The 26,399-nt window shown below is 41.5% G+C and overlaps 1 protein-coding gene across 1 annotated transcript; it reads right to left on the bottom strand.

Annotated features, from left to right (window-relative positions):
- Positions 1-803: 803 nt before the first annotated feature.
- csnk2a2a (casein kinase 2, alpha prime polypeptide a) lies at positions 804-26,036 on the bottom strand. The gene is made up of 13 exons (XM_084337400.1): positions 25,806-26,036; positions 24,738-25,162; positions 24,201-24,312; positions 20,506-20,607; positions 19,718-19,768; positions 19,395-19,454; positions 19,138-19,221; positions 15,523-15,633; positions 14,086-14,187; positions 10,702-10,802; positions 9,616-9,764; positions 1,808-1,895; positions 804-1,257 (listed from the first exon to the last, which is right to left on the bottom strand). The coding sequence occupies exons 2-12, from the start codon at positions 24,839-24,841 to the stop codon at positions 1,822-1,824; spliced, it is 1,050 nt and encodes a 349-aa protein (XP_084193526.1). The 5' UTR covers positions 24,842-25,162; positions 25,806-26,036; the 3' UTR covers positions 804-1,257; positions 1,808-1,821.
- Positions 26,037-26,399: the final 363 nt, after the last annotated feature.

Here is a 26,399-nt window from a genome sequence, read left to right on the forward strand (position 1 = left end):
TGTGACATGTGTATTTACCACATGGAGAATATATATATTTTTTAATATATTTTCGTTTTCTAAGCAGATATACTCAGATAAAAAAATTTTGCCTAACCAGTTGCCTGGACGCAGTGATTTCATCACCTCAAAAGCCCAGTTTTTCAAAAAGCAACAGGGCTTTTGAGGTGATGAAATCACTGCGCCCAAGTAAACTGGTTAGGCAAAAAGAAATTCCGAGTATATATCTGCTTAGAAAGCTAAAATGTCAAATTTCACGTGGTAAATACACAGGTCACAACATGTTTACAGGAAAGTTTTAGAGTTGTATTTGGAGTGTATTTCGTGACTGTTGGGAACTAGGCTACACCGGCACACCAACTTCCAGTGAATGATGCTAAGCTAAGCTAAGCTAGGCTAACGGGGCGGCTGTTCCCTAAGCCTAATGCATGCACAGAGAAGAAAAGGGTATGTATCTGCTTGTCTAACTCCAGGGTAGATGGCAAATAAGCTCATTTCGCAAAAAGTTGGCGTGTTCCTTTAAGTAGAATTTGAAGGAGGATTTTTACCAGAGTACTCATTTATCTGGGTATTTCTACTTTTACTTAGGTAAAAAAAGGAACTGTACTTCTCCCACCACTGTCGATAACATACCGACTGACACGTGCCGTCACACGGATACGAAAGCCGAATGAAATATAAGTTCTCGTCCCTTTGTTGTTCTCCATGTTGAACCTTCTCTCTATGTTGTAGGACATTAGACAAGCCTTCGTCTCAAACCTTCCAGTCGGGTTATGATCAACACCAAGTCAAGCACACAAACGTTTAAATAAAAATGGTTTATTCTCTTTCAATATAGTATTTGTTCTATCCATAGCAGAAAAGAGCCTCCATGCCACTCAGTGCTATAACCTGGAATCTGATCTCAGGTCACCACAGCGTCATATTGACTGACACACATTTTACAGCACAACACTGGCTTGATACTGACCCAACAACAGCCACTTTGCTCATTTTTAAAAACAGGTTGAAGGTGTTGGTAAGGGGGGGAGGGGGTCTCGGGAGAGGATAGAAGGGACACCTCAAAGCTCGGTTCCGATGCATTTGTGACTTTGGACCAAGCAGCGCCAATTCCCCTGGGTTTCTGCAAGGGGTTAGGTTAATCCGTGTGTGTTTGTGTATTTTGCAAATTGACATCTTGCTCCAGTATGGCTGTTGACTTGGAGGCAGAGGTTTCTGCCACAAAAAGGTCACAAGTTGAGGTAACAAAGGTTCTCCCTGAATGGATGGGGAGAAGGAAGAGAGAATCAAGACCCACGGACAGGACGTTTTTCCAGTAACAAGTATTCTGTAAATACCAAGCATTCTGTAAATACCAAGCATTCTGTAAATACCAAGCATTCTGAGCACTTGCAGGCAAAACCATCGCGAGACCTGGATCTTTTCTATCCATTCATTTGACTGTTGCACTGTCTGCTTCAGATTCCAGGTATGTTTTTAGCTCGTTACTCAGTTCTGTTTGTAGTAACATCGTTGGCATTTATTTTTTATTAATCCCTTTCAGAAAATGTACAAGCACATCAATAGATTTGAAAGAGGGGTCCTTCTGCACGAGTGCACGTGTGAAACGTAGTGGTTAGTCCTGGGACAAGGTCTGAGGTGACAATCGACTCATCTAAAAACCGTGCCCTGCTTTCTCGATCCTCCAATCACAACTGTTGCTTCCCGTAAACAGTAGTTGCGATTGGAGGATCAAGACAAGTGGGCAGGGTTTGAGATGGGCCTCGAGGACCCAGCCCAAGGGCAAAATAAACTGTGTTGACGTTACCTCCTCTCTGCTCATCATGTTGCATTGGAGCCGCTTATTGCCTTTGTGCCGTCTGTATTGGTGTTTGATTGTTCCTTCAGCACGGGATCTGAGAGATGAAAGATGGTCATCAATTAACAGTATTCAGATCATTGCAGACATCTTGGTTGGAAAACAGGGGATTGTAAATCACAAATGATAATTAAAATTACAGAACCGTAGCCACCGAGCTGCGACACTGCACCATTATCGGTTGGCATGGCACGGCACGTCATGAGAACTAGGGCTGTCTTAAATACTTTGAAGCTTCGTTCGATGGGCACGGGATTCGAACGGGAAAATAAAATTGGATATATATATATCAATTATTTATTATTATTATTTAAAAAAAAAAATTATCCCTCCAATGCAACGAATGTCATACTCCTCATTAACTCTGCCTCTCTTTGTTAACTACAACAGGCAATGCTGTTTGTTGTTTAAGACGAGGTCGGACTCGGCACTGACAGATTTGTGTTCAAATGACGGCTTACAATATTTCATAAAAGCAAAGTGTTTCGTTTGTCTAAGATTTAAAAAGGTTTAAACTTTACAGCACTGACAATTGTCTATAGTATTTTTTATAGTGTCCCGACCCATATAAAAACATGTCTTAATAAAAAATGAAGTTGAATTCTGCCTGTCTCTATTAACTACATATAAATATTTATATAATTGTTAGGCGGCTGGGTGGCGCAGCGGTCTAAGCGCTCGTCACCAACGCGCGAGACACCGGTATCGAATCCGGCTGTCAGCGTTGCCTTCGGCTTGGGCCGGCCGTCATACCGACTCAATTGGCAGAGTCAGCGGGAGGGGAGTCGATGGGTGGTAATCTGGTCGTTGTAAACGGTGACTCCTACAGGTCGGTCAGGGCGCCTGCACAGCAAGGACAGGAGATGTCGAGGGTAGTGCGAGCCTCCCACACGTTACACCTCGCCAATGAGAGTCCGCGCTGGCAGGTGAAAAGAAGTGGCTGGCTGACTTTGCATGTATCGGAGGGGACATGCGATAGATTCTTCAGCCCTCCCTACGACCGACCAGTGGGGGCACATGCGAGCAACGATCAAGACATGGGAGGGGGGAATTGGCACGACTAAATTGGGATGGGAGAAAAAAACAGAAAAAAGTGTATCAAAAAAATCTAATTGTTTGCTTTATAGACGAAGGTTGCAACATAATTATGTAATGTAATGTTGTTGGCTGTGTAACGGAGAGCAGCCGCCCAGGCAACGCAGCTCCCGACTCATTATTAATTTAATTAATTAATCCAATCCACTTTATTTATAGAGCACATTTAAAAACAACAAAGTTGACCAAAGTGCTGTACAAGTCCCACAACATAAGATAAAAAAAAATAAAAAATCTCGAAGCTTCGAATTAAAAACTAATCTCGGCCCTGAAGCTTCGACGGCCAAAAAAAGCTTAGAAGGTCAGCCCTAATGAGAACACTATGAATAACTTCATTCATAACATTTAACCAGACATCTAACCAGACATCAAGTAGCTGGAAGTAGAGGAGAGCAAAGTGTTGCAGGTGGCTGGTTGTATGTACTGGTATGCTACGCTACACTACATATTGCAGCCAGGCAAATTAACGTATAGTGAGATGAACTAAAAAAGGATATTTCACGTTAGTAGAACTTGTCAAGTTTCAGCAGTCTTACCTCCATGTAAATAAGTGCATTTAAAAGTAAGCTATATTATACAGAATATTGCTGCTGTGTTGTTTGTTGTGAAGAATGATATTTAGCCTAGGTCCTCAAAATGAATGGAAGTGAATGAGGACCCCGATACCTTGTGGTGTTGATAGTGGACAACAGGGGCGCTACCTTACTTGTAAGGGGGATAAGACTACAGAATTTTGACATGGCCCTTTAACCCTTTCACTACCAAATGGTTAACCCTTTCACTGTGACAATACAGAAGGTTAACCCTTTCACTGACACACGACAAATGGTTAACCCTTTCACAACCGCAAGGTTAACCTTCTGTGGTGTGGTAGTGAAAGGTTAACCTTCTGTAGTGTGGTAGTGAAAGGTTAACCTTCTGTAGTGTGGTAGTGAAAGGTTAACCTTATGTGGTGTGGTAGTGAAAGGTTAACCTTCTGTAGTGTTGGTAGTGAAAGGGTTAAGAACCCTCAGGCGACAACGCAGCATGCAGTTTAGTTTTACTTAAGACGTATTCTAAACAGAAGGTTTGAGCCACTTGCCCCAAAGTTGCTGATGGGTGCTACGAGACTTTTGAGTGAAAATATCAAATGTGACGTTCTGATCAGAGATGTTAGCGTCCAGACAGCAGACGTATTTTCAACATATTTCACATTTCCATGAGGTTTAAGATGAGTCTAGCAGGGTTTTGACTTATAGAAAAGAGAAATAGGGTTTCTGCAAGGCTTTAAGAAAGACAGACGACAGACATTGGGGGTGTAATAAAGAAATTATAAGAAATGTCCCCCATCTAGCATCTAAACCAAGGGGTCAGTATATACTTTCATCATGTGGATCTTTAGTATAGATGCTTTTATCATGCGTTTTTTTTTTTTTTAGCTTTTATTGGCCACCGACAGAGGAGAGGGCGAACGGGAGGAGAGGTGGGGAGGACATGCGACAAATAACGACGAGAGCTGGGATCGAACCCGGGTCGGCCGCATAGGTGCGCGAGGCACTATGGTATGCGCCACGAGGGCGCCCCTCATGTGTTTCTTTAGTATATACTTTCATGTGTATCTTTAGTATAGATGCTTTTATCATGTGTATCTTTTAGGGATGCACCGAATATTCTGCCACCGAAAATTATCGTCCGAAAATAGTTAAAAAGGCACTTTCGGCCGAAAGGGTTTTAGCACCGAAAATATATCACAGAATGTCAAAGAACAGGGTTACGTAACGTTCGTAACCTAAAGTGTTGTTGTGATGACGTAATCAAAACGTGTAACGTGAGCAGCTTGGCAGCTCTTCCTGCGTTCTGCAGCCTGTGATAACTAACTCCTCTTGGGAGTCGCGCTGTTTCTATGTAAACTCCGTAAGCAACGCATCCAATAAATGCATCTTTAACATGGTTTATATCCTCGCCATTACTATATGCCTGTCGCGGTTAAAACCTATTTAATAGGGCTGTCAGTTTATTGCGTTAATTAGATTAATTAATTACACAGCAAATTATCACGTTATGAAAATTAACTCAAAATTAATTACAAAAAAGTTTTTTTTTTTTTTTATAATATTTTTTTTTATCATTCATTCCATAAGAATGTAGAATACACATTACAGATTTTTTTTTATATGGTCCATTTGCATGTTCTTGGTATCCGATTCTAGGGACATCTATGAATCTCAGGGAATGTATTCCCAGTGTCAGAAATACTGTGGGCTAGATCCACAAAGAATGGATTGCACGGTGCAAGGTGCACCCTTACTTACAATTCATTATGAATTGAAAATGCGGGACCCTGATGTAAACAAGACTAAAGTCTTTCTCTGGTCTGCATCCCCTTAACAATTGTGTGTATTGAGCCGTACTGTATTGTACCCACTCTGCAATATGTTATTAACATTTTCATTCAATCAATCAATCAATCTGCGCGGTGATTGATTGAAAATTTTATTTGAGTAAATTGTAATGAACCAAATGAGAATCTCAATAATTTTTTTTTAATCTTTGACTGAATAACACCATGCTCAAATTGACCAGACCTGAAAAATCTAAGCAAATTAATAGATGGAAGATGATTAAACAGAAGGTTTTGTAGATACAGTACTGAATTCTGCCATCCGGACACATGCAATTTTAAATACAATTATAGAATATCAGGCATAAAATGGTTATGAGATTAAAATGCGATAAATTAATTACAAATCCTGTAATTAATTAGATAAATTATTTTAATCGCCTGACAGCACTACTTTTTAACTAACGTTAGCGTTAAGCTAGCTAACAATGCTTCCATTCCTCTTTGACCCGTCTCTTGTAAGCTACGTCATCCCCCGCTAAGAGTCACAGGAGATGTAGTAAATACAACAGTCCTTCCATGTACATTTACATTTAGTCATTTAGCTGACGCTTTTATCCAAAGCGACTTACAAGTTCTGTACGACAAGACAGCAAGAAGGGTACAACTCTATCAGCTGAGTAACAATGTTTATCAAAGTGTTGCGTGTAGGCTAGAACGCCGTAAAATATGACAGTAGCCACTACAGTAACATCATTAAGTCTGCTATAAGCTATTCTCCCTCTCGTGTGTCTTTATACAGATCTTTATGCAGTTTTAAAGCACCTTGGCTTTGTTCTGAATGCACTTTGTTGTAGTTATCCTACAGAGAAAAGAAAATGCACTCGAATTTAATGCACATTTTGCAAAAGAGAAAAATATGTTTAAATTGTACAATCTTTCAGCAGTCAGTCTGGAATTAATGTATGCATTCAAAAGTGCTGAATAAATGTTTTATGGGCCCATAAGTGATATTATTAAGTAAAGTTTTGCCATAATCATGTCTTTTGCCATAATCAGGTAGCTTAAAAAAAAAAAAAAATGCATTATATATATTTATATAATCATTTTCGGCCTTTGGCCAACTGTTTCCTTTTTTTCGGTATCGGCCAAGAATTTCCCATTCGGTGCATCCCTAGTATCTTTAGTATATACTTTTGGGCTGTCCCCGACTAAGGATTTGGATGGTCGACTAGGATTGGCCAAAATGTGCCGTTAGTCGACCTTTTTTTTTTTTTTATTATCATTTCATTTGGGCTGTGGGGGGTGCTTAATGTCTGAAGGAGTCGACTGAAGGCTTCTTGTCCTCTGCAAAAGCATGCAATTGGTCCACTGATGGATACATCTTGATATTTGTCTAGTATAGTGTGTTCATTAGATGGGTGAAATCCTCTTTCAGTGCCTCCGTGCCTGTTTTCGTAGGCAGTTAGCCTCTGGTATGCATGCCATTAGCGTTAGCCACGCTTCTATGCCTCTTTTCTTTTGAAAAAGATAAAAAATAATAATAATATATATATATATTTTTTATTATTATATTCGACTAAGAGGTTGGCCAGTCGACTACGGCCCCTTTCGACCGATTAGTCGACTAATCGATTAATAGGGGTCAGCCCTAATATACTTTCATCATGTGTATCTTTAGTATACCGTACTTTTCGGACTATAAGCCGCGGCTTTTTTCCCCATTTTTCGACCCTGCGGCTTATATAACGGTGCGGCTTATATGTGACTCGACGTGACCAAACTCGAAAATGTAAACATCTAAATATTGCTTTTTTGACTGCATTGAAATGTTATTTATCTGTTCCCTTATTTGCTAAACTTAATACAACTTGTAAATGAGTTAATGCTTGTTATTTGTCCGACAGTATTGTGTCCCAATGCTAATTACATATGGTAATTAAACATTAAAACACCTGCGGCTTATAGTCCAGTGCGGCTTATATATGTACACATCATTCAATTTAGCTGCTGCGGCTTATAGTCAGGTGCGGCTTATAGTGCGAAAAGTACGGTAGATGCTTTTATCATGTGCATCTTTAGTATAGATGCTTTTATCATGTGTATCTTTAGTATAGATGCTTTTATCATGTGCATCTTTAGTATAGATGCTTTTATCATGTGCATCTTTAGTATAGATGCTTTTATCATGTGCATCTTTAGTATAGATGCTTTTATCATGTGCATCTTTAGTATAGATGCTTTTATCATGTGTATATTTAGTATAGATGCTTTTATCATGTGTATCTTTAGTATAGATGCTTTTATCATGTGTATCTTTAGTATAGATGCTTTTATCATGTGCATCTTTAGTATAGATGCTTTTATCATGTGCATCTTTAGTATAGATGCTTTTATCATGTGCATCTTTAGTATGGATGCTTTTTATACTAAACCTACAAGGCATTCAGGAAGGTTAGTCAGGTCAGCTATGGGGATGCTTGGTAGATTTGGGAGAGGGGCCAGACGTAGTGTTATGGTCTACTAGTCAGCGGATAGTTTGTTATAGAATTGATTTCGCCCTGGGAGGATTCAGTGGAGGCAGCTTATGAACAAAAAAAATAAAACTAAAAAAAGATTTATATGCAGATTTGGCAGCAGAAACTGAGCGGAGATGATGGAAAGTTAGAGTACGTCCGGTAGAAGTGAAGCACAGAAGGTTCATAACACAACACTACTGGGAGAGCTGGGTATTCTGGGTGTTCACAGGCAGAGTTTGCAAAATGCTGTAAAGGAGATGTACGAAAAAGCAATGAAAGGTAGTCAGTGGATTTGGTTGAGGAAAGATAATGTCAGCTGGAGTATATAGCAAACAAGGGGTTAAGAGAATTCATCTTGCCCGTTTCATACTGTATGTGATATTGATATCAGGAACGGTCTTTACGGCACAAGGACAGGAAATCACGAGTGGCGTGGGCGGCGAGAGAGTGTGGAGGGGGGGGGGTGGTTTGGGACGCTAGCCGTCCAGCCTGGCCTCACTTAATGAAACACCAGTGGCGGGAGGTGCTCGTTGGAGAACCCTGGTGATATTGCTGGCTCTCACTGCCCAGTTTGGATCCTGCACAATTGTACAGCCCTGTCCTATATTGGGCCATGCAATATATGCTTAGTGTGCAGTTCCATAATATAGTTATTTATAGGCATGTTAAGACTTTCTTTTGGCAATGGGGTCGGGCTTTGAGCACTTATCCTTAGGGGACAAGTATCTTGTGTTCAATTATAAATTGTGAAATAATGGATATTTGAAACCCTCCTCATGCATCAAGTGAAATAGCCTGAAAAGGTTACCGCACTAAAAAAGGATTAACCCTTTCACTATCACACTACAAATGATTAACCCTTTCAGTACCACACTACAAAGGATTAACCCTTTCACTATCACACTACAAATGATTAACCCTTTCAGTACCACACTACAAAGGATTGACCCTTTCACTAACGCTACAAATGATTAACCCTTTCACTACAGGTTAACACTCACTACCACACAACGGATTAACCCTTTCACTACCACTACAAAGGATGAACCCGTTCACTACCACACTACAAAGGATTAACCCTTTCACTACAGAAGTAAGCTTTTCACTACCACACTACAAAGGGTTAACCCTTTCACTACCACACTACAAATAATTAACCCTTTCACTACAGAAGGTTAACCATTTCACTAGCACACTACAAAGGGTTAACCCTTGCACTACCACACTACAGGCAGTTAATAGACGGTAGTGAAAGGGTTAAACACACACAGAACTGAAAAAGTAATCGAACTAACAGACGTGGTACTGATGGTAGCAGTGTCACTAACAGACGTGGTACTGATGGTAGCAGGGTCACTAACAGACGTGGTACTGATGGTAGCAGGGTCACTAACAGACGTGGTACTGATGGTAGCAGGGTCACTAACAGACGTGGTACTGATGGTAGCAGGGTCACTAACAGACGTGGTACTGATGGTAGCAGGGTCACTAACAGACGTGGTACTGATGGTAGCAGGGTCACTAACAGACGTGGTACTGATGGTAGCAGGGTCACTAACAGACGTGGTACTGATGGTAGCAGGGTCACTAACAGACGTGGTACTGATGGTAGCAGGGTCACTAACAGACGTGGTACTGATGGTAGCAGTGTCACTAACAGACGTGGTACTGATGGTAGCAGGGTCACTAACAGACGTGGTACTGATGGTAGCAGGGTCACTAACAGACGTGGTACTGATGGTAGCAGGGTCACTAACAGACGTGGTACTGATGGTAGCAGGGTCACTAACAGACGTGGTACTGATGGTAGTAGTGTCACTAACAGAAGTAGGGGTGCTGCATGGCTTCGGCAGCAGTCAGCCTCTGCTGGTGGTCGTAGCGCAGCAGCTTGTCCAGCAGGTCCAGAGCCTCGGAGCTCACCAGGTGCTGGTTCTCCGTCTGGACAAACTGTTCCCAGCGCTTCCTCGTCTGCCTGGGAAATAAAACACACACACACAGGGGTGCATTCAGGGTGACGGAAGTTCAACCGGCGCTCGCACTCGATGTAAACTAGAGACGTCCGATGACAGCTGTGATCCATTGGTCGACGGGGTGACATTTGGAACAGTTGTTTCGCTACCTCTTGCTTTGAAGCTTTGAGTAGTTTGTTCTTCTACCTCTTAACACTTTCAGTGCCAGCCATTAGACGCGGCCCTCTGTAGCAAGGCCAACGCTAGATAGATAGGGATCAGTCACCTTGTTTGTAGAGCTATAACTATATTCTATATTATAGCTATGGATACAATACTATGGTCATTTGCCAGTGATTTTCTTCCGGTCAAGATGCAAAAAAGAAATCATTTTTCCATGCATACATTCGCGCGTTATACCGTGGTGAATATAAGTATGTTTTTAGATCGGTCTGGGGTCATTCCAGAAATGCTCAGGAATAGCCTTATTATACTATAACCGTTGCCGTCTCTTGCCTAGACCCGCTATTATTCTCAAATCAAATCTACATCATAGGTATTATGTTTTTTGATGCTTTAATTGGGTGGATAATGAATAAAAACATCGCTTAAGGCGAAACGACTTAAGCCGGTTTTGGCACTGAAAGTGTTAATGTACTGCATGTCGTGACAGGGCCGGACCTTGTACATTTGGTGCCCTGGGCAAGTTTCATCCTTCCACCCCAGCAGAACGGAAGTCGACAGTGAAAATATTTCTAATGCAATTCAAGTCATCACAGTATTTCTCTGCAAATATGAATAATGGCACGTTTCCATTTCCACTGGTATGCAGCGTGATGCACTAGAGTTTCACAAAGTTTAACTTGTTCAGAACGCAGAGTTGAGAAAGCAGCTCGTTTGCTATCAGACATGTTTCATGTCAGACATGTCACAAAACAACCGTTGATTCACAGGACTTACTGGCCAAGCAGGTCTTTGAAACGAGTGTCCAGTTCTATGTGGTACTTGTGCAAGTAGCCAAAGAGCTCGTCTGTCCCAAGAACCTTAGCGATGCGAACCAGCTGAGGATAAAAGAAAGACACAATCACATCAAACACACATCTTCATTCAAATGTCATTAACACACACTTCCTCGAATATGTATTCTTTTGCACAATTGCACTGTATTTCTATTCACATTTAATGTATATACTCTACAATTGTGAAGCCCTGTCCTATTATTATATTGTACTTTTATTCAAATTTAGTTTATATATTCCATTGTATTCTACTTTAATACTGTTAATGCACCAAATTACCCAAGACAAATTCCTTCTTATGTGCAAACTTACTTGGCAATAAAGACATTTCTGATTATGAAACACTTTATCCATATGGTTGCTAAATGCCATTTATGAGTTATTACCGTAAGTATACTTGTACTTGTGTAAAGCTATATATATATATATATATATATATATATCTATCAAGAATATTGTCGATATACTTCCCTACATCTTGTACATTTGGACAGAGCTAAATATGACAAAGATATTAATGTTAATGACAAATGTTCTTGGCCTGCTTGGCAACTAGAGCATCACACGTGAAGAAATGAGGAAAAGCAGTTGGAGCGTGTGAGACAGCGACTCGTCGGATTTGATTAAAACGGAACAAAAAAGAAAGAAATTTGATTCAGAACAATTTGATCATTTTTTTATCTACTCTTCCCCCCCCCCCCCCCCCCCCCCATTTCTTTCTATTTTTCTCCTGTCCCCAATTTCATATTGTCCAATTCTACCCTCCCCCTGTCTCGAACGCTGTTAGGCCATGCCTCCCACAGGCCGGCTGCAATGTGAACGAAGCCTTGCATCATGTGTCCCCTCCGGTACTCGAGGAGGCAGCCGTCGCAACTTTTCACCTGCACAGCGCGATCTCTCAGCAGCGAGGTTCTGCGTGGGAGGGACACGCCGCCCTCATCGGTTCCTGATTCTACTGTGCAGGCGCACCAACCGACCTGTAGGAGTCGCTGTCCACAACGTCCGATCCCCACCCACCAGCTTCCCACCCCCTAATACTGCCAATTGTATTAGTATGAACGACCAGCCAAGCTGGTAGCAACGCCGAGAGCTGGCCTCGAACCCAGCATATCCTACGTTGGTGGCGAGCGCCTTGCCCACTGCGCCACCTAGCCGCCCTCACAATTTGATCATTGATTAACAAAACATTCAATGTGAATGGTTGATTTGAATTTCAAAGACTTTTTAAGCACTTTGTTAAAAAATTGGCTGCTTTCAAGGAATTCCAGGCCGTGATTTTTTTTTTTTAAATCAAGCACTTCAAAGGCGCTCACCACGAATACTGGAGACTGGGCTCGAACAGGTACGCCTCCCTGTTCGAGCCCAGCGCTCCACATTGCTTCCAGTTTAGCTGGTCGTCCGCACTAATACACATTGGCAGTATTAGGGGGAGGGAAACTGATGGGTGGGGATCTGGCGTTGTGGACAGCGACTCCTACAGGTCGGTTGGTGCGCCTGCGCAGTAGAATCAGGAAGCGACGGGGGCGGGGCCCCTCCAAAGCCCAGACCCCGGACGCGCAGGTGCAAAGCCCAGACCCCGGACGCGCAGGTGGAAAGATGAGACTGCTGTTACCTCAAGTATTGGAGGGGACTCGTGCTATGTATGACTTAGTCCACATTGCAGCCGGCTTGTGGGAGGCAAGAAACAGCGTTCGAGACAGGAGAGGGTTGAATTGGATGATACGAAAAATTGGGATGGGAGAAAAAAGTGGATCAAAAAGAAATCAAGCACTTCAAGGACCTTGTGGAGCTGGGCGGCTCCCAGGTGTGAACGTGTGGGAGTGTGAAGCAGGGCGTTGCTGGAAAAGAGCATCCGCGCTTTTGTGTTTTCCACCCACGTCCCACGCTTTAAAAGCCCATATTAATCTAAAAAGAAGACAATAATAATATTGGATTCATCTACTTCAACAACAATGTAAGGATCGGAAGAAACCTTTACCATTTCAAATTTCTCTCACGCTTTATGCATTTACTTAATTTCGTTTTTCTATTCTATTTGATGTGCATCAGTGATAATCAAAATGTAAACAAAGAGGTCTACGATGTTAGATCCTAATATGATGCGATTTAACACTTTAACTGCCGAAAACGCCGGAACTCGTCATTCCCCGCCATGCTCAAGTTGCCGAGGACGCCGTAACTCGTCTTTGATATCAATATTTCAAAAATCTGTGATCGAAATCATATTTCCGTTCCGGAGCCTTGACACACAGTGCTGATCTCCTCTCAACCCTCTAGCGGTTCAAGAGCGCCATCTGGTGGCCGATCGGCAGATCGAAACCAGATATCAACCTTTAACCCGGCAGGACTCACTCCATATGGGGTCCGGGCACTCGCTAATGTTAGAGAGACTCTGTCTTCACACAGTGAACATCGATCGGTGGAAATAACTCGAAAAAACAACATGATTTGGACGTATATACTATTATACAACCTGGAAATAGATCGGGCATTTCAACATCCCATAATCGAAAAGTCTACTCCACGCTGATCGCCCAACGGCCCGAGGAGACTGGGGTGAGTTTTAGCGTGTAGTATTACCGTGTTCGATATAAACTGCTATGATGAACATATGACCCACATTAGATGAATGGTATAACGTTGCCCACGGAATTATAAACGCCCCCTCGCCCATCCGGTCAACATCAGATGACTTGTAGTAAATTCTAGAAGGACATCCAGTTGACATTTTTGATCTCGCACAGATTCCTACCAAACTGTATTTGATCATCAATATAATGCATTTGGGGCTATAAATCACGTTCTGGAGAAAGCTGCAGAAAGAGATGAAAACATACTTATACTTTAGACCATATTTTAGTATGAATATGTGAATGAAAAACCATGAACAATACATATAGGACATTGAATGGGCCCTAATAATGGCAATCTAGCAATAGAATTTAAAAGGTTATAGCCCTGCAAAGAAGGGGAACTTCTCCATGTTAAATAGAGCTGGCAAGGGATGGTATATCATGAATTTAACCTTGGGCAATCAAAGTGTTAATGTGTTATGCCTTATCTCGACTTTGTCTATTTCGCTGCCGTCTATTTTACGCTCATTTAACGCTTATTTTATGTCTGCACTGTATGCACTGCGCTGCAAATTTTTTGTCAATTTTATGTCTTTTGTGCTTCTTATGAAGCACTTTGAGCTGCAATTATTGGATGAAAATGTGCTATATAAATAAAGTGTATTATTATTATTATAATTCTGACGTGTTCAGGTTTTCAGTGTGCGTGGGGCCTGTTGATCCTGGGTTGGCTGGTGCCGTCATGCTGGTACCTGGTCGTAGTTGTCCTGGCCGTGGAAGAAGGGCTCCTTGAGAAAGATCATACTCGCCAACATGCAGCCCAAGCTCCACATGTCCAGACTGTAGTCATACATCTGGACAGGAAACACAAGGAGAATCAGACATAACCCCCAAAACACATGGACAGGAAACACAAGGAGAATCAGTCACAAGTCACAACCCCTGAAAACTGCTGAAAACCCCCAAAACACACTCAGTAATCCAAAACTGGACAATGTCATCTCCAAATCAGCTTTCAAGGATACCATCATGGACATTTATACGGACACCTGCGACTGCTCCTAAACTAGCACCTGTATCTGCCTGCCTGCTGGGGCCGTTTTGTTCTGCTCCGTTTGTCTTACCTTGTTTTAACTCGTTTTAATCTTGTTCTGATTTACCTCAGTATTTCGTTTACCCCCTGCCCCTCAACGGGCTGTGCCTTTTGCCTTTTGTTATTGTAAATAACAATTTGTTCTTAATGACTTACCTGGTTAAAGAAAAGAAAAATAAATAGCTAAATATTGTACAGTCAGTACTTGGGATCATAATGTAGCTGATGCTCTGTAGCTCAGATAAAAAAAAAATATATACAAATCATTCATTCATATTCAGAGTTAATTATATTGTCTACACAGCTTACTTTAACTTTTTCTACAGTACTATAATTGTATAGCCTATATTCATGTCTTCTACTATTACCCTGCCCATACCCCCCCCCCCCCCATGCTGCTATGACACCTGCATTTCCCAGAGGGGATCAATAAAGGAATATCTTATTGGTCATCATTGATGGAAATGTACCATGCCAAGATACTACACAATACAGATAGCTACCGTACTTTTCGGACTATAAGCCGCGGCTTTTTTCCCCATTTTTCGACCCTGCGGCTTATATAACGGTGCGGCTTATATGTGGACAAAACCCGAAAATCAAAATATTGCTTTTTTTACTGCATTGAAATGTTATTTATCTGAAATGTCATTGCTCTGTTCCCTTATTTGCTAAACTTAATACAACTTGTAAATGAGTTAATTCTTGTTATTTGTCCGACAGTATTGTGTCCCAATGGGAGTCATTCTCTGTAGAGGTGGGAGTCATTCTCTGTAGAGGTGGGAACTTAAAACTCAATATAAGAACGGCACCACCACCCACAGAATCGAGAAAGAGCAATCAATCTGTCAATCCTTTTTCCGTGTCCGGGCCGGGTGAGGTTTCCCGTGTTGAGTCAAATTAAGCCGCAGGCTCCACTCCTTACATATGGTAATTAAACATTAAAAGACATGCGGCTTATAGTCCAGTGCGGCTTATATATGTACACATCATTCAATTTAGCTGCTGCGGCTTATAGTCAGGTGCGGCTTATAGTGCGAAAAGTACGGTAGTTTAAAAAAATATATATGTTTGGTAAACTGTGTGACTGACGTACCTGATAGTCCACTAGCAGCTCTGGGCCTTTGAAATAGCGAGAGGCCACCCTGACGTTGTATTCCTGAGCGGGGTGGTAGAATTCTGCCAGTCCCCAGTCTATGAGACGCAACTGTGACCCAAGGAAAGACACACGTTAACCAGGTTTTCACTACAGAGTCAAACGGGGAGAGATTAGAAAACGGTACAATACAACTTTACCATCAAAAAGATGAAACATTTGTATTTTTAGCAGCACACAAGAAATGTCAGTCTCACACATAAAAAGCTATTCATTAAAAGGGGAACTATTTTGCTATTTCTTTCACTATTTGGGAAATTTTACACAGTTCCTGTGAGTCTATGGAACACATCTGTAAGGTTTTTTTTTCAATAAAATTCATTGTTTTGTATTTCTAATCAAGTACTGTAGACGCAGGGGTTCTCAACCTTTCTGCTGCCAAGGGGCACCCCTACATACAATAAAGACTTTTCCGGTCCCGTCTTTTTTTGCTACAATGATGACAAAAGTGCTTGCTTTCAAAATAATGTTTATTTAAGAAACAGGGAAACACATTTGTGCGTATATGCCTATATAATGCATTATTAACAGGTGTTTCAGGTCTAAATGGATTACAGAAAATTATCACTAAAGTGCTATCTGTTGCAGCTGCACTGTTCTCCATAAAAATTGCATATTTGGATAAGTTTGACCATTTCTCAAAAACAGAAAATCGTGTATTTTTTTTAAATACAGAAAAGGATCACCAAGTTACCATTTCTCAAAAAATATAAATAAATACAGAAAATAAGCACTCCTTCACTCAGTGGACATTTCTAGCTCAATGCGAGGTCTGCTGCTGCTGGCTAATAATACAGTCAATACGTGGGGAGATCTTTGACAAGGCAACACGCATGTCATCCTCAAGGCTCAACTTGGCCCTATATTTTGTTTTCAGAGCTGTCATGGATGAAAAGCCAGCTTCACACAGATATGTGATATGGTATCAACACCTTAACTGCTGCATCATGAGATACTTGGTACTCAGCACCAAACTCTGAAACTAGCTCTCCAGGTGGCATCAGATGAGATTTCAATGAGTTCTTCCAAGAGTTTGGATGGAGATGTGTCAGGAAGCTTTGTCTCAATGTTGTCTGTAAAGGTATTTTTTTTATCCAGAGTAACTTGGTGATCCTTTTCTGTGTTTTATTAAAGGGGAACTATTTTACTATTTCTTTCACTATTTGGGCACTTTTACACAATTCCTGTGAGTCTATGGAACACCTCTGTAATATATATATTTTTTTTATTCATTGTTTTGTATTTCTAATCAAGTCCTCAAAAACAGCATTTTTCTACCTCAAGATCTCGAGCTGTTTTGAGCCTGGGCTCCTAAACCACGGCACCGTGCCGGCCCCCCTGAACATTAACATGCAGCGGTGACTATATGACATCACATATAGGCACATTTTCAAACGACTCAGTTCAGTGAGGGTGAATATTGTGAGAGGAGAATTGGAAGAATGCGCCAATATGAGAATTTTGAGACATAGATCATATTAATATAAGTTCATATAGCTAGGAAACAATGCTAAACACTCAAAAAGGCCATTTATAAGATAGTTCCCCTTTAAATAATGATTTTCAGATTTTGAGAAATGGTCAAACTTATCCAAATATGGTATTTTCATGGAAAACAGTGCAGCTGCAACAGATAGCACTTTAGTGATAATTTTCTGTAATCCAATAAATTAATTTCAACAAATTAATCTTAATTATATTCATAGGACATACCTGACTCCTATAAGATTGAACAGAATGGGACTTAGACAAGATTCTCTATGTTCCTTATGTACAAATGGTGATGAGGGTACATTTATGCATATGTATTGGGATTGCCCACCTGTTAAGATATTCTGGAAAGAAGTGACCCTGCAATTATCAGAATTCTTATTTCTGAACATACCTGTACAGCCCTCTGTATTGCTGTTGAATGATGTTTTTCAGTTTGCAGCCCCTATACAGCTAAAGAGACTAGTTTTATCCGGTCTCACAGCTGCTAAAAAGCCGATAGCATCACGATGGATTCAACCGGATAAAATGTGCCGGAAGGTATGGGTTCTTACCTATCTCGATGTGATTTATCTAGCGATATCTACAGCAAGAATTTTAGGTGTCAGTGAAACCAACATTGCAATCTGGTTAGAAGTGGTGGAGAGAATAAAGGCTAGCATATGAATTGTAGTTCCCTTTTAGAAACAAATGAAAATGGATGGATTATCCAAGTGGGGGTCCTGGGGGGGGGGGAGCAAGCAAGAGCATATGTATGTATTGTATTGGGTATATATCTCGTAAACTACATTTATATTGATTCAAATGGAATGTATAGTCCTGTGATTTACTTTGGATATTTACTGTTAATGCTTGTGTGTCTAATTTTATGTTATGTTTATTAAAAAAAAAAAAAAAAAAAAAAAAAAAATTTATCTCAAGGCACCCCTGGCAGCTCTCTGCGGCACCCTAAGGTGCCGCGGCACCCCTGTTGAGAACCGCTGCTGTAGAGCACCACTGTCTGCCCTTCAAGATTCCAAGCTGTTTTTGGCTGGGCTCCGCCCATACTCTCAATGCGCTTTGAGTGACAAGACTGTCACCCACCTGCACTGGCAGATACCTTTCTTTGGGGGAGAGAGAGATAGAGGGACTAATTAATTTCGCAGCGGAGGGGGGGCATAATCCCACGGGACAATGCATTGGTAACTTGTTTCAAATGACAATATATACCCCCATGAATATTATTGCACGGATCGGAATACAGGCGCTCGTGTGCGCTATGATATTTTGCAACAGGTTGACGGTGATACAGCGAGTGCTGGAGTGCTGATACGAGAGAGAGCTCCCCCCAGTCCCATTACCTCCCACCCGTTTTATCTAGTTCTGTGTGTGTGATTCATGGTGTGTGTGTGTGTGTGAACAGCTGAAGGTCTCTGCTGTCGAAACCGCTTCCGCATTATTTGTACTCGCTGCTCATATAAACGTATCACAGTTGATTGTGGGCGGGCAGTGGCAGATCAGCGCCTCAACACGTCACAGATCCGCTAAATTCAGAATGGCTTGTCTCAGCTGAACTGGAGGAATGCGCCAAAATGAGAATTTGAGACCTAGACAATGTTGGTACAACCCCACATTGCTAGAAAACAATGCTAAACACTGGAAAATGCCATTTATAAGATAGTTCCCCTTAAAAAAAAAAAGACAATAAAACTAGACAAGCCTCATCTACAGAAGAGTGTGATTATTTTTCTCTGACAAATGACGGTTAGCTGGTTGCCAACAGATATTATTGTTAGCTGGATAGTTTCAAATACATTCAAGGTTTTAAATCTGGCGTCATATTTTTACTTGACCCTAGCAAGCTTTAACTAGGTCCTGCTGTGGAATGATGCCTACTGATCAGAATATGTTCAGAGTTTGAGATCTACAGCACATCCTGTAGCAATGAATCAAATCTGCCGGTTATAGGACAGCCAACATGGCTCAGACCTAGGGCTGGGTATCGTTTGAATATATTTCCCATACCGGTGCTAATACACATAACTGGGAATCGATACAGATAACAAAACAATAGGTGGGCTGTACCTTTCTCATCTGGTGGTCGATCATCACGTTGTGAGGCTTCACGTCCCGGTGCATGATCCCCATACTGTGGCAGTAGTCCAGAGCCTGGTGGAGAAGACCACACACGCACAATAGGTTGCCAGTCAACAACCATACATAGTTGTTCTGCCCCGCGACTCAAATTATTTCCCCCAATATGGCAAGAACACCAAGTCATGTTCATTTACTGCCGTCAATTAAACAATATTCGACTGCAAGATACTAGGTAAGATCCTTACCTTGAGAAGCTCATACATGTAGTAACGGATATCATAGTCTGTCAATTTCTGGTAAAGCTCCTGTGAAATTAATGAAGGCTAGGTCAAATTCCTAACATCAATGCATAATATGTGTGGCAGGTAAGTGGTTATTAGTTAGTTACATGATTTCATTTGATTTGTACATGAGTCAGCATTTCACTTGGCTACTATGCATCTCAAACAATAACTTCCAAGGTTGGAGTGCCTTGGTGCAATGGATAAGAGTGCCTTTACAACAACGGGCAACACTAACAGTATCACTGTAATAGTATTACATGTATAATTATCTTGGGCCAAAGTACCTTAAAATCTGTGTTATTGATGCACTCAAAGACCAGCGCTGGTGTTCTGGACTGCAAGAGAAGTGGACAGAATGCTTAGCGTTAAGAAAACAGCAGGCGGAGACATCATCAGTGGTAGGGACGGGCAAAACTCACTCAATTACAATTCGATAAGTCACTGGGAACTATTTGATTACTAATCTAAAATTGTCTACCCCCCCCCCCCCCATTGCTGATATGTGCGAGTCGCAGCAGGCTAACTGTTAACGTTATGTCCAGGAACAAAAGCATTCATTCTGAAGGTTACATTGTTGATGTTTGAAATGTCTGAGCTTCCACATTAACGTACGATTTAGTTTTTTACTTAATAGCGAACCTAGCTGGCTGCTGTCATTGCAATAGATTATTTCCAGGAACAAAAGCATTCATTCTGAACGTTACATCACGGATGCTTGAAATGTGTGAACGTGGCAAACGTACAAAACGTTGCTACCATGTAACATCTCCAGTCTTTCTTTTCCATTCTCTGTTACGATACCTGGCTAGCTAGAGAGCTGTAGCCAGCATGCCGTTGAGCGGTGTAACATTTAATAGGGTCCCCTATCAATACCCTACACAGTGTAGATGCCGGTAAAAAACAAGGGGAAATAATATATTTTGAGACAAAACGATATTCGCATAAACACTTTTTTTAATAATTGAACAATTATTGGAATATTTGCAAATCTATGCCCATCCCTAATCAGTGACCACGTCCCAGTAAGAAAGCATGAAGGGATGCTGCACACCAACAGTGGGAACATGCTCACCACGGGGTCTTTGACTGTATCCACCAGACGGATTATGTTGGTTCCCCCACGGAGATTCTCCAGGATTTTGATTTCCCGCTTAATCTTCTTCTTCTTAACAGGCTAAAATAAAAATCCACAAGTCAAGTCAAGTCAAGTCAAGAGTTTTAATTGTCACGGCATACAGGTATACAATGAAATGCGGGTGGTCTTGCATTATACTCAAGTATTACCATAGACAATTCTCGTGATATACGAGATACCAAAAATTCAGATCTACAGTCAATTTGTGGCTCATTTAATTTGGCTCAGCAATTTAAGTTTCCAATTCATAGATGCATCCGTCTCTCCCACAATAATCAGCCAGATCCACCAAATAAATTCCTACATTAGGTTTAAGTTACATTAAAGCCTCTACATGTAGAATCGTTTCAACTGTAATATATTAATTTCAATGTTAAATAATTGTCAGATTTGTTGCGATACCTTGGTATTGTGGTAGCATCACTCACGCCAACACCACATTTCCCATAAACCCTCTTCACCTGTACCACCAAAAGAGGTTAAAGCTAGAGTGAGCACTCCCCATCTACACAATACAGACCAAGCAGTCCCACTGCTACCTCATTAGAGGCAAATTCAGAACTCTACCTATTTTCTACCCAGAACACAACGCTGCTTCTTCCTCATTTGAGATTCAGTGGGGGTTGGAACCATAGATAGATATATATATATATATATTAGGGATGTCCGATATTATCGGCATACGGATATTATCGGCCGATATCGGCATTAAAATGTGATATCGGGAAAATATCGGTATCTGTTTAAAAAAGAAAAAAAAAGATTTACATTTCTATAACCTTTATTTACCCAGGCAAGCGAGTAAGAACTAATTCTGATTTAATTTATTGTCAAAAGTATGCATAATGTTGTGTTAATTCCACAACAAGAGATAATTATGTAATGTTAATTACCTGAAATTATTAAATGTTTTGGGGGGGGAACCCTGCATATATCGTTATCGGAAATTAAGAGTTGGACAATATCGGTATATCGGTAAAAAAGCCAATATCGAGCATCCCTAATATATATATAACTAGATGGTGCAGGTGGAGTCTCTACAGCGTAGTTCACCGGCGGCCATCATGTCACAGGCAGCACGCCCACTCATAACATGAATGTCTATGGTGCATGCATGTACTATTGAAACAACCATAGCTTGCAACATTTCCAACCGATTTACAAACAGTTTGGTTTATTACAAACGTTATTAACGTGGCTATGATTCAGGATGCTTGGACATGTTGAAATTATTTTCATATGAAAGTCCATTATAAATATGCAGTATGATAACTACATTTGACGTTTATAACAAACCAAACCGTTTGAAAATCTGTAGAAAATTTTGCAAGCTATGGTTACTTCAATAGTACATGCACCATAGACATTCGTGTTATGAGTGGGCGTGCTGCCTGTGGCAAGATGGCCACCGTGTGGCAACGTCAGTCTCCATTAGCCAGCAGCGTGGGTGAGTCATCTAGCCTTTATGTCTATGGTTGGAACACTGAACTTTCCGTATTACTGCCATTACTAAGTGGGAAGAGCGATGGGAACCTGTAATCTCATTACAGAATAGATCAGAGCCTCTAGGTGGCAGCATACTAGGGCTGCACGATTTTGGGAAATAATGTAATTGCGATTTTTCTGACAGATATTGCGATAGCGATAAAATTTGCGATTATAATTAATTTGTTTAAAGCAGCCCCACAGAGGTTTATTGTAAAATGCGGCTTGCATCTGGCCTACGCGGTGAGTCTGTTCGGGACACCAAGCCTGAAAATTTTTCTTTTTACCTGGGAATCGATACCGGTACCTTTTTTCTGTACTTTACTCTCCCTCTCTGAAGTCTAAACTTCACAACACACAATCTAAAACCCCTTACCTCCCTCTCCCAAACCGATCTTGTATCTCAATGGGACTTCCTGGTTAAAAAAAATTGCGATTTTTTTTTTTTTTTTGTCTGGCCATGAGGAATGGTATTTTTCAGAAGTACACTCTCTATGGTTGCCATTTGCCCCCCCTACACCCTCGCCAGCACTTCCGCTTTACATTGAGCTCATGTAAGAGGTGGGGGAGAAAATGAATGTATGTGGATGAGAGCCTTGACATTAAGTGTTTGCAGATACAGCTGTGGAGGTGCTGGAGACTTGATCCAATATACTTTTATACGCCACAGTCTCCTGAACACGGAGAGACCAATCCCAAGTCCATCGGCACTTTCTCGGCCGAGCTAGAGTCACTTTTCCGCACCTACTCCTGAACTCCGCATGCGCAGAGTGATGAAGCTAGACTCCGTGCATGCAGAGTTCGGGAGTAGGTGCGGAAAAGTGACTATAGCTCGGCCGAGAAAGTGCCAAGGCTCTCATCCACATTCATTCATTTTCTCCCCCGCACTCTCTGCCATGATTTCAGAATACTGGAAGTGTTGCGGTGGTCTATAGATTTGTTTTGAAGAAGCAAGGTGGGAGACAATATAAACACAACATGGAGGCTTCCAACGATACCAGCGCAGTTCAACTGTCCTCATGCTCAATTCTCATCCGCCTTGTTATGTTTTTGTGGTAAACCTGCCAAGGTATGGACATTGAATTGACAATGATTATATATTGATGTAAAAATTCTACACGTAGGTGCTTTAACACACACAGTCCCGTTCATTCCTTGACTCACCACAAATAGTCTGATAATGTGAGAGACACAGTGAATCACTGATGAATGACATCACAGACGAATGACGATGCGTACTGTGCAAGTGTCCAAATCGTATGGGATATAATGAAAAGGTAAACCAGTAAAGGTCTGATTAGTTCATCAGTTTGAGCTGTTTTGGGTCTGCTTTGATAACTAGCACTCTTTCAACCGGTGAATATCAAGTTAGTTTCTCAAAGTCTTGAGGTGGAACTGGCATCAGTGTTGATGGAAAATGTTAAATTATTGTCCCAGAGGCTTAAAATGACCAGTTTTTGTTTGTTTGTAAAGTTTTTTGAGGAATATTATCATTTGCAAGTAATAACCAATAGCACAATTAGGAGTACAGATGGCAAAACCAATCGTACATACAGAGGGAAAAATTATCGCACAAAGATTAGCATTATCGTACATTTGGCATCACTTGTGTAGGGATGCGCCGGTATCGGATAGCAGACCAATTGACGTGTCTGAAACCCTGCCCTCTTTTCTTGATCCGCCAATCACAACAAGGAAAGCAACGGTTGCGATTGGAGGATCAAGAAGAGAGCGGGGCTTGAGATAGGTCAATTCCCACGCTAAAAACAGGATATCAGAAAGGTCTCCAATACTAAAATCCAATAACAAGAGCCATGTGATTAAGATCGTTATACTGTAAATGGTGAACAAAATAATTGATATCTTGGATCGTTTTTGTCCAGTTACCCCAAACAAATGGTCCAAGTCAATAATGTTCAGTATAAGAAAGGAATTGCAGCCAAAACTGATCTAGCACAGTATTCAGAATTGGCAGTGGAATCTGCGCATCCCTGATATTGTGAGAACAAATCATTTGGACGAGGAAGAAATTGGCATCTGTGTCCCAAATGCAAGAGATCATAGTGAGGAGGAAAAGGCACAGGAAACGGCTGACAAAAGTTGCATTTGAATTTAAAGTCTAAATAATCAAAACAAAGGGGACTCACCTTGAGGATTTTCACCACCACTTTCTCATTGTTGCTCACGTTGATGGCTTCAAACACCTCACTGTACTTCCCTCTGCCCAGTTTACGCACCAACTGATAGTTGTCTTGATTGCTGGAAAGAGAAGTTAAACCATTTAGTAGCACCAAAAAATAAAAAATATTGCTCATTATCATACTAGCATCGAAGTCTCTCAATCCAAGATCACCCATAGGACATTCTCCTAATCCCAAAACAACATTAGGACTTCTCTGGTCTTGCGAAGAGGGCATGGATCCAAATGATCAGTCCTCTTGTTTAACCTACTTGACCTCTTCCACTGAGGAGGAGACCGGCTATTAAGATGTTAGCTGGAGAAGCAGCAACTGTCTGAGCCCTTCGCCCACTAAGTAGTACAAGGCCGTTTCAGCTCAGATGGAAAAGGGTGTCCTCTTGATCTGACGGCATGGCCAGCCACCACACACACACCCACCCTTGACATAGTAGAACAGATTGCATTGAAGCATTGGCAAATGTATAACACATTATTCAACTCTTACCTCCAGCTTGGCACATGCGCATCATAGTCCCAATATTCCCTGCTCTTCTGTGTGTTGACATCGGTGTACACCCGAGCTTTGCTGCTGGCCGTGGGACCGGGCATCGCCGCGAGCTTCTTGGGCGCTCGGTGCCACGGGGGTGCGCCTTCCACTAAAGTCTCCTCGGTGCGTAATTGGAAGGCAGTGCACAGAATCTCAGAAGTGCCCGGTGTCTTTATGAGTTCTGTGGTGCAGAACGTAACATGGGTGGTTTGGCCTGCTGTCGTTTTTGCTGCCCTTGGCTGTCTGATGATGAAGTCTACTGCCTTCAAATGTCGCCGGCGATCAGACAGTGCAGTGGCTGTACGGATAGTGAGCGCTACAGTGACCGAGTGTCGGAGCCCCCTGAGCAGCCTGCTAGGCAAGATGTGATGGTGGCCCGCCAGCTGCAGGGAGACAGCAGGGGATGAGGTAGAGATCGATTGAAAACTTTATTAACAGATTGCAGAATGGGTACAATACAGTACAGCTCAATACACACAATTGTTAAGGGGATGCAGACCAGAGAAAGACTTTCGTCTTGTTTACACCAGGGTCCCCCATTTTCAATTCATCAGGACATATATGACATACAGATAGACAGTACTGCTACATCTATACATTTATAACATATATGATGAGGTAGAGCAAGAGAAATACAAATACAGGATGCAATTTGTTCACTTAAGTCACATTATTCGGTCGCCCTAAAGACCAGTTAACTAGAAAACAAGCACTTTGTAGAACAGGTCTCCAACAGAGGGTCAGCAGCTAAATTACGTTAATTGACTCCTGAAGCCATTCTGTCTGCGGGGCTCGTTAGCTCCACTTAGCTCGTAGCGTTAGCTTATCTAGCTAGAAATAACAATAAAGAGGAGATATACTCCGGTGTTCGGAGGATTCCCACTCGAGTTCAACACGATAATGAAAACATAAAGGTAATATATAACATATCCTAGGCGAGGAATACTTGGTAAAACCTAGTTTACTATCAGCACTTTGATGATAATGGGTGAAGTCGCTATAAAGGGAGTTAGCTTCGCTGCTAACCTCGCCGTTGAAATGGTTGTTGCAAGATCCGCGCTCCGAGGAAGTCCATCCGACATGTAACTCACTACAGCCCCCAGTTATTATTATTACAACCTCACTAGAGAAACTAGAACTTCTTGAACAATGTGAGTGGAATTGTTCTGGGTTAATCTTGGTTAATATATTCAGATATAAGACTGTTTGTTGCCCAGCAGCCGCCGCTGGTTGATGGTCGCCTCTGAAGCTATTGCGGTAAACATCACCCGGAAGTAATCAATGGACCAGGGGGGGTCCTCTGGGCTGCCTGACCTAAAACAGAAATAAAGGTTACCCCCCCCCCCCCCCCCCCAGTTATAAATTTTTAAATGACTAGCTACCTAAATGAACACAAATTGATGGTTGCTTTTGTAAGTCTAATTGTATAATCTGTGATTTATTTATTTTAATTATTGCATGCAGCTTATGTACATTATTTATTATGGTAGGGTACATTTAATTACCGGTGTGTTGTGTACACTCCCACTTGAAAGTGATAAACTAACAACGCCAATTTACAGTGAATGAACAGAACAGCAGAGTAGAATGAGCGGCAACCATGGGAAATAATTGCACACC

The sequence above is a fragment of the Notolepis coatsorum genome (assembly GCF_963971535.1).
Source record: "Notolepis coatsorum genome assembly, chromosome: 20".
Taxonomy (NCBI): domain Eukaryota; kingdom Metazoa; phylum Chordata; class Actinopteri; order Aulopiformes; family Paralepididae; genus Notolepis; species Notolepis coatsorum.